The sequence below is a fragment of the Oculina patagonica genome, chromosome 7, assembly GCF_052425735.1.
Source record: "Oculina patagonica isolate OP01 chromosome 7, crgOcupat, whole genome shotgun sequence".
In the NCBI taxonomy this organism is placed as follows: Eukaryota; Metazoa; Cnidaria; class Anthozoa; order Scleractinia; family Oculinidae; genus Oculina; species Oculina patagonica.
The window spans coordinates 5,781,784-5,791,823 of NC_135764.1; the positions used below are offsets into that span (position 1 = coordinate 5,781,784).

Consider the following 10,040-nt stretch of genomic DNA (forward strand, 5'->3'; position numbering starts at 1 on the left):
TTATGCAAAATACCAAAATTTGGAAAAACACAGTATACCTTTTGCCCACAAAAGGCCTGGTTTTAGGTCAAAAATACAGCATACCAATTTTAGGTTAAAATACAGTATACCCAGTTTAAAATGCCCCTGTATACCGTATACCTAAAAACCCTGACCGATCCTGATAGTTCAGGGACTGACTGGGCAACATGTCAACCGTGTTAGCCTGCAATGCAAGGGTATTTTGGAGCGAGCGAGCGAGCACAATATGATTGGGCGAGGGCCATCTTGGATTCGAACGGTTTATGTGATTTTAATTCCAAAATCATCGCAACAGCATCGTTAAAGCTCTCCGCTGGGATGTCACAAATATCATTCATATATAAAGAACTCTCACTAGTATCATCTAAATAACTAGCATTGTTACTATCATTTAAATAACTTTTGTGCACAACCAAAAGTTAATCATGTGTTGTACGAGTTTACCGCTTCTGTTTTATGAGATTAAAAGTAGGCACCACGCGTTTTCTCGAGCTTTTGGGGTCGGTTACATTTTTTGCCATCTCCTCCAAAGAAAGTTAAATACTTGCGTCTTGCTGTATCAGGTCTTGAGTGCTTTAATTTGTTTTCGTAAGGAGTAAAATGTAGTTTGGCAAACTTAAGTTTTTCGTTTCATTTTCTCCTCTCTATTTTTTCGTCTTCTTGTTTCCGACTCTAGCTTTACATAAACAATGTAAAATGATGTGTATTTACAATGTATTGACTATTCCGCGAGTGAAGGGCGGGAAGGAGGGTAAATTCTTGCTTCACAAGTCTTGCCCACGGGAATTGTCACGTATCGCAGTAGTGCTTTATAGCGGCAGTCGCAAAGAAGTTTAGGTGGCGATATTCCTTTAGAACTCATTCAACTATCTGGAAAAACAACCGAGGAAGGGTAGCCTTACAAGTACACAAGTTACTAGCGTTTGTTATAAGCCAATAAAACCTAAAACAAAACCAAGAACATGCTGTACAGCCCTCGAAGTAATATATCAAACACGAGAGGCAGTGTTTTATCGGGATATCCAAACACCGAGAAGAGAGTTGAAAATACGACGCGCAGCGGAGTATTTTTGACGAAATTCGAGGTGTTTGGATAGCCGATGAAACACTGTCTCCAGTGTTTGATATATCTTCTCAATCGAAACAAAAACTACGGAGTAAACGAAGAAATAAAATCGTAAAAATCTATGCTAATTAAGATCGGGTTTCCAAACCACCGTTACGGTTATAATTTTCTTTGTTTTAACTTGATGAATTATTAATGAGTTTGAGAAATGATTTTCTCAGACCTCGGCAAACTTTCTCTAAAAGACCATGCATCAGGGTATTTTATATCAGATCAAAAAGCCACACAGAGTGTCAAGAACGCAAGAAGAAATTGGGAATCACACACCAAAGGCGAAGATACAGGGAAAACATTTCTTGTACTAAACTTGGTCTCTATTGGCACTTTCCTGAAATAACGCCTAAATTAGCACAGTTTAGGTACTCCCTTTATTGTTGTTTTCAGCCTTATACGTATATTTTGATAGAAATCCACTTGTCACATTTCATATTATATTATTATTTTTAAGACACCAAAATATCATGTATACCCATGTGACAACAATGAACAAAGATGATCTGTGACCTCATCCTAATCAAAGCTAAACGTTCATATACATTTAGCTATATCACGTTAAAGTATTGTACAAAAAGCATTCCTGTCTTGCAAAATTTTTATGACTGATTTTCAGTGACAGAGGTCTACAGGCACAGTGAACAACCACGTGAGCACAGGCAAATTGAACAAACTTATTGATCTTTTTTTACCTTTGAAGGCCTGCAGATTATTGTCATTAGTCTGCAAGTTCTTTTTTCTTGAAGACACACCGTGATGTTCTTCTAGCTATTTCTTATTCTCAAGTTTTAAATATTAAAAGCTCTTATGACTTTAGCAGAGCAATATTAACTAACATTGTTAACAATATTAAGTATACTTTTAACATCTGTCAGTAAGTTCTTTTTTCTTGAATACATACTTACAGTACATGTACTTCTAACTTTTTTAAAAACTTTTTTTGTATTATTATATTAAAAATGTTTCATATACATCTCTTGATTCTAAACATTGTAATCTGGGGGCTTTTCTTGTAGTTGCCTCTTTGAAGTTTGATACAACACAAAAATGATAACCGTGAGATGAAAGAGGATCTGCCAGATGTTCCGAAGGTTTTGCAGCAAATAAATTAAAAGTAGAAGCATGGCAAATAATGATCTTGCAAGCGGCATCCTCCATCTCATGGAAAATAGAAGAAGGTAGAGCTGTGGAAAACATAAAAAATAAAGTCAAAACATGGCTAAAATTGTACAGTGCTGACAAAACCTAATAAATATTATTTTAAAATTATATAAAAAGGCTAACTAGCCACAAATATATAGAAAGAGGAGGAAGTTTACTGTTATCAAGGAATTAATTTTGTCCAGAGACTGGTGTACATGTGCCCTATGGCAACGGTTTGTCCCTTTCTGCCTTTCCCAAGCCGCTAATAAGCCCCTTGTAGTCATTCAAGAGCAAGGACTAACTAACAGTTAAAAATCAAATAAAACAAAAACAAACTACAAACCTGGCAACAATTCATAACACCAGCAAGAAAAAACCCAACAGCTGAGAACCAAGTGTCATCAGCCTATACAAATGAAATAACAACAAGACAAACATATATTAAATGTCCACAGTGTACATGTACAGTGTAGACATTTATTAAAATTTATAAGTACCCCTAGACCCTTACCCATGTTCTGTTGGAAATCTGTGATTCTGATGGGTTCTACCATTGTTTTGTATTTCTAATAGAACATGATTTCATGCAAGTTGCTCTTTAAAAGGACACAAAAATTAATAAAAATTGTAGCTTAATGTGACTGTAATACTTCAGAATGTTGACTATTTAAAACAATAATCATTAGACTACTGGCTGTCATTTTCAATGGGCGATAGTCAATTTGGCTCAAAAAGAAATGAAGCACTTCATGCTATCCAGTCAGTAGCTCTATTTGTTGATCTAACCTCACAGAAACCAAAAGGAGGAACCATGGCAGCCAGTTTCGATCCCACTTCTCAACAGCCCTTTTCAACCTCAAAGAAGCTGGTGTGGACTGGGAAGATATTTGGCTTTTTTTCTTTTTGTTACTGATTACTGTTCTTACACATAAGTCATGGATTGCAGAAAGAGCTCATTATAGATCAGATACATGCATTACAGTAAGTTACAACTCACTCACCTCCTCATCAATAACAATAACATTTAAAAACGGGAAACATCTAAGGAAGTTTAGAAGCCCACAAAGGCCTGCTAAAACACAGACTGTGATGCTCTGCCATGTCATGGGTTCAAGCCGTCTTGTTGGACCTGAAAGATTGAGATTTCTGTTTGTGAGCAGTGAATACTGTTACTATGCACATGGTCTGAACATGCATGTAGGTCACCAGTCTAGTGTTTCACTAACAGTACCATTCAAAAGAAAGTTGACAGTCCCTAACATCTTAATCCTCAAGACTAGAAACTTGAAATTCAATTCTCAAAAATTTTCAAAATTGAGTCCTGAGTCTCAAGCCAAGAATTTTGAGTTTCTGGTTTCAAGCATAAAAATAGGGCCCCAATGGGTCCATGTGTTTTGCTGCTAGAGCAAAGTCTTAGGGAAATGTTGATGAAAGACAAGTGAGTGAGATTGAAATCCAACGTCTTTTATTTCTGTCACTTTGTCAGGTTAATAATTGCACTATATTGTAGTCACTTTGTTTAATTCAATCTGATAATTTTACTGATCAATTTATTTAAATCAAAGACAGCAAACATAATTTAATTACTAGTAAGTTAACGTAATTCTGACATGATTTCTCTTTGATAAAAAACAGTAACTCTTAACATTATAAAAAAATCCAATGAACTCAATGTATTCTTTTAGTGGCGTTACTCACTGGTTACCGTTATTTTTTGAATCATTTCACAATGGTAGCTTTTAACAAAAGAAAAAGAAATTATGACCTTATAAGAACAATATATATAAGTGAAAGAAGTTTCTTTAACCACTTCACCAAATTAACACTGGAACAACTAACTCTTAAGGTCGCGCGGACCCCATAATAAATAAGCCAAATTTTGAACCACTTTAAACTACATTTTGACATCGATTCCTCTAAAATTAACAAGGTAGATGTACTATGATTCATTGGAGATGACGTTTCTGATTTACAAACTCTTAAAATATCAGATAATCGATTTTTGTCAAGTTTTCAGCTAGTCAGGGCACCATAAAGCCTAGCGATAAATCATAACGCCTTGTCTAAGAATCGTTCAAAACTCTACAATTATGGCTTTTAAGAGAGCAAAAATTGAAATCTAAACTTTGAAACGTGCTATCTACATTTTGAGAAGGAAATTTAAAAATTCGCTCTAGTCATAGCACAATAGAGTCATCAAGTTTACGTTCCTCGCGAATCAACTTTTGAAATTCTATATCGGCGGAGAAAACTTGACACAAAATTGCATTTGAGGCTTCCGAAGACCTTCCGAATCAATGTTTACAACAACGTTGATATATTCAAAGCTGTGAATCTAATTATGATAATTCCCTATGTTCCAGCGCACGTGGCACAAAACGGAGAACAATTCTAGTAATTACTGTACAAAAGAGTTAAAAAACAAACATTCTCATGATATTCTTTTTTCGGCTTCAGTCGTCCGGCAGTTCGTGCATACTCTTTAAATAAATACATACTAATGATTCAAGGGTCCTGCGCGACCTTAACAAACTTGTTGTGTCACCCTGAGTTAAATATGCAAAATTCAGAAATTATAAATAATCGCACGCGCACCGGCGTACAACAACAGAAAGACGGCGTTGAACGTAACGCAAAGTTCATTTTGAAAGCGAAAGTTTACAAATAATTATTATCATTCGTCAGTCATCCCTTCACGCATGAACACTCGTCGAATTTCAGTGTCTTCACAACAAGATCGGAAGATCGATAAGGACCAATTGATCTGCGAAAGTTCTTTTCTTAAAGTTTTAGAAATTTGTGAAGTTGGAGGATTCACTGAGGACTGCGTAGCCGAAGATCAGTGGCCGCTGACATCAAATTCTATTTTTCACGGCGTTTAATTAATCTTCACAAAATAAACATGTGGCGCCAGCGCGTCTGGCAGTCAAAAATTCATTTTTCAAAAAACTTTCCCTTTCCAGCTATTTTAGCGGGGCTTATACTATAGTACCTACCTGTCAGTCGTAGAAAAGCTGAAATTTAAGGATGAACTGTTTATTAAATGAAGACCGTATTATTTTTTAATAACTAGTAAACAAACTGGTCGCCACGCATTTAAACACGAACTGACGAATGTTGCATCTGATGCAGTGAATCTGGTGAATGAGAACTTCCTTTAATATTTCTTTGTTTTCGACGGTGTGCACCACTGAATAAGTTTCTTTCCCATTGTGATGTTACTAGTATTAATTCGTTTCTAGCTGTCTTTTATATAGCTCGAATACAGCTACAATTAGCGGTGCAGCCTACCAGCATGGTATATTCCTTTCCAGCTGTCTTTGCGTGACAAGTTACACGTTCATACATTTTATTTTAAAATATGAAGTTCAGAGTTAATACAGTACTAGTATGCTGTAGACAGTGTAGACAAGGTGAGGGTAAGTTTATTTTCAAAGCGAAAGTTTACAAACTGTGCACTAACCGGTCCTTTGGAGAAAATATTTATGACCTTCGGCGAGGTTCCAAGTCTTCGCTCTTTTCGTAAATGATGAAAACTGCAGAATAATTTTCTCATAAAACTGGAGTGGTCGCGCCACAGTTTGTTTTCTTTCCCAATGCGATATACTTTTAAATCGGTTTTCTGTTTTCCAACGTGTCCAACGTGGTTTGCGTTCGAATACTTTGGCCCGTAACTTCGAATGCGATCAGCGCTACGGTTCATTGGTTTCGATTTTGTTTGTTCATGGATTTGATTGACATCGGTAGTTCAGATTTCTCCTCTGTTACGGCACTTACACCTTACACCTTACGGTCCTTACGGCACAAACTTCAGCTCTCAATGTGTTTTGCTTGCAGCCCTTGCGGCTGCAGCAAAACACAAAAACTAATGAGCTTGTTGCTTAACTTTAAAGCCTATTGCTTATCTCTCGAGAAAAAAAATGGAGAAACGGACTGAATGATGTTATTGTACAGCAACCTTCAACTTAAGCAATTGTCTGACTCACAATTGCAAATAATCGTAAATGAAAATGCGAGGTTTGCTTGTGCTAATTATGAAAGTTTTTGGGTGAACTCTCTACATTGAGATTTTTTTCTTTGTAATCTTTTTATTTCGGCTATAGATGAGTAGTACACAACTGTGCTGTTGAGGACCCTCTGAAAATAGTGTTTGAATCCCAGACAACTGTGTCCGGAATTCAATTAAACACTTATCATCATGATGCGCTTACCATCTTGTAAAATTCAAGCTGAAAACAAATTTAAAGGCAAACATACAGTGTACAAGCATTCACCTCCTGTTTTATAAGTCTTGACATCAGCACTATTTTCTGGGCCAAGTTCTGTTTGTACAATCTGGAATGGAGGGTTGTTGTGTAAATCTTCACTCATCTCGCTTAAATTAAGCCGTGATGTCAAAGTTCTTGTGTTGTTGTATCGTTGCTTGGTTTTCTGAATAAAGGAATCTGGAAAATAATATTAACAAAAAATATCAATCCTAACGTATCAGTCAAATCGAAAGTTCAACATCCCCCCAGCAACCCCCCTGGCATTTGAATTTTTGGAAAATTTGCATTCAAATTTCCACCTCCCTGGGCCAAAAAGCTGTTCAAATGCCCCACTACAAGCATATTGTTAGTGATCAAATGTCCCCACCCCCAGAAAAAATTAATCATTTAACAGATAACTGTTTTATCTGACCGTGTAGCTTCCAATGCTCGTAAAATCCTGTCTGCATACCGGCTTTATAAATAGACCACACAGTTTTTTCTCTATTCTATAATTGAAGGCACGATGACAAGGGCAAGAGTAACACTTTGAATTTTGGCCAAATTGAACATTGTCACAAACAACTCCAAATTTCGCACGCAAGTTTGTTTACGTGTCTTAAACATTGTTTTGCATTTTATTTGGCTGGAATTTGCTTCGTTTTCGAAAAATTATGTATACAAAAAGGAAAGCGTTTTGTACTGAAAGCTTACGTTCTCCACAGTCAGCCAGCAGTATGAGTTTTTCGACATATCGCATGTAAATCTTTCCTTCTAGGGTTTACTTGGCATTCCTTAATCAAAATAGTGTTGCCCCAAACAACAAAAAACAGCTAATCGCAAGCAAACTGGAGTGAAAGCTTGCTGCAAGAAAAGCGCAATCTTAGGGTTAAGGCTGACTCGGATCTTAACCCTAACTTGAAACGCTAACCCCAATCCTAGGCCTTGGGGTTAGCTTTTACGTTAGGGCTAAGCCTGTAACCCTTACTTGAAATGCTAACTCTAGGGTTAAGGTTAGGGTTAGGGTTAAAATAATATCTGTAACCCTAAAACTTTAGCTGGTTTCATTGTTTTGAGGAACAAAAGGTTTCCTTTGTTTATCGTTTGTCAAAGAAAAGTCCTAAAGACCTCGCCAGCAAAAACCTTGTCTTTTTGCATGTGTTATTTTTCGAAATCGGCGGAAAGACCAGCGAAATGAAACACAGGACAGTGTTTAGCACACATAAACCAATTTGCATGTGAAATTCGGAGTTGTTTTTGACAGTGTTCAATTTAGCCAAAACTCGAAGTGTTATTCTTGCCCGTGTGCCTTCAATTAATACATAGAAGATGGCCAATAAATAGAAGATAGTCGTCTCCGCCATGATTATAAACCCATGTGCGTTTGATGAAACACGTATAACCAGAAATCAAGTCTGTGTTCAAACTGCGTTCGGACTGTAAGGTCAATTTTTCAGCCAGGACAAGTCATTATTTTATGATTTTGTTCAGCATCATGTGATTACCAAATCCTACACGTATTATGCAAATACATTGGGATTAATGCACGCTTACCAAACTCTATAAATGAGCAAGGTCTCTTTGCTCTTTGGACATCATGACTCTGAAATGTTATCATGAACTCACGCTGAAGCTCCTCAAGGAAACAGAATACTAAAACCGCAGGATATGTTCCTTCACAAACTGCCATGAAGCAGACTCCAACAGCCTTAACAAAACTGAATGGAAGAAAAATAATAAAATAAAGTAAAATAAAATATATTGGTACTACATGTATTCATGAACACCACAGCTGACTGTTGTTGGACTGTCTGCCATCTATCAGCTAATTGTTGGCTGATTGTTAGGCAATATTTATTTTGTTTGCTGGGAGACAACAACAAAAAATCCTTTTCTGGGACCGGGGCTAAGGGGAATCCTTTTTCGACCATTTTTGGGAAAACTGGAGAATACCCTGCAAAGGAGATTAACGAGTCAGAATTTTTTTTAAGAAAAGGTATGAAACAGTAGGAACTATTGCTATTCGAATCAATAAGATGCAAATAAGTTGTGGGCTGTTCTGCAGTTTAGCCCCACTTACAGGGAAATTCCATTTTATATCCACATCCCCCTATTGATGAGATAAGTCAAAATTTCTCTCCTACGAAAAAAAGATCAACTTGCCAGCATGATGACCTCTCCCCCTCCTCAGAAGTAACCTTATTTCACAAAACCCCTTCAGAAAAAAGCCAACTTTTCCCTAACCCCTTCAGAAATGATTCAGAAGATCGAAGAATGCCGCAGGTACGGTGACCCACATCTGCCACGGCAAAACTTAATTTTCCACGGCAAAACTTACTTTTCCACGGCAAAACTTACTTTTCCACGGCAAAACTTACTTTTCCACGGCAAAACTTACTTTTCCACGGCAAAACTTACTTTCTCACGGCAAAACTTACTTTTCCACGGCAAAACTTACTTTTCCATGGCAAAACTTACTTTTGGATGTCCAGTTTCTGTCTGTCAACAATTTCCCGCCATTCCGGGAGCTTGTTATCAACATTGTGATCCAAGATGGCGGAAGAGGAAGAGTTCATGTAGGTATGACATTCGTTTTTAAACGTACAGCTTAATTCCTAATAATTTGAAGTCTTCGCATCACGACACAGATATAAAATTAAGCACAGGAAAGCCAGGCGAATGGCAAAATCAAATGGCTAAAAATTGTAGTTGCCGTGGAAAAGTGAGTTTTGCCGTGGAAAAGTAAGTTTTGCCGTGGAAAAGTGAGTTTTGCCGTGGAAAAGTAAGTTTTGCCGTGGCAGATGTGGGCCACCGTAGACAGGGCTACCCCTCAGAAATGACTTTCAAAAATTTCATCTATGGGGGGGGGGGGGGGGTAGAAAAAATGGAATGGCCTTGACAATTTATTACAAAATGTATTTAAAAAATTTCAATTTAAGAGTGTTGATGTTGGATTTTCAGATTAGTTTGATTTGAATTAATGTTAATAAACTTGAGTTTCAGCCAAAGGCAAAGACATAAATCACTGTTGTAGCGCCATGCCAAAGAACAGAGTCAGCAACAATCTTTTTCAGACCTGCTCCTTGCATTTTTTTTTTTTTTTTTTTTTTGCGTTAACTTATATTCTCGATTCTTAGAAGCTATACCAGTTACTCACTAGACTGTGTGATTTCCACATTGCATGGTGCATCTGGTGGGATACTGATTAGCTTTTCGCGCCAAAGTTTTGGCAAATCTCTTGCTTTCCTTCAGTTCAAAATGCATCTCCAAATCCGTTGAGGCTGACAACGGCATTCCATCGGAAATCCGTGTAATCATCGCGAACAGAACCATTTTGGAGCACAACCTGAATTTTAAAACCAGAAGCTACATAAAAGAACGCAATTCATTGGTCTTTACGCCGTTATCGAACGAAAAATCATAGTTTTCCAACGTAGCCGAAAGTCTTTGTTGTGCAGCCATATTGGATTTCAACTTGAGCCCGAGATGTACTCAGTGGTTTTGTAGTT

At 37.1% G+C, this 10,040-nt stretch overlaps 1 protein-coding gene across 1 annotated transcript; it reads right to left on the minus strand.

The window, feature by feature from the left end:
* Positions 1-1,496: 1,496 nt before the first annotated feature.
* Positions 1,497-10,027, minus strand: LOC144659443 (vesicle-trafficking protein SEC22a-like). Its single transcript, XM_078519888.1, has 6 exons — positions 9,689-10,027; positions 8,086-8,249; positions 6,559-6,729; positions 3,286-3,413; positions 2,628-2,690; positions 1,497-2,325 (listed from the first exon to the last, which is right to left on the minus strand). The coding sequence occupies exons 1-6, from the start codon at positions 9,862-9,864 to the stop codon at positions 2,125-2,127; spliced, it is 903 nt and encodes a 300-aa protein (XP_078376014.1). The 5' UTR covers positions 9,865-10,027; the 3' UTR covers positions 1,497-2,124.
* Between the last annotated feature and the right edge of the window lie 13 nt (positions 10,028-10,040).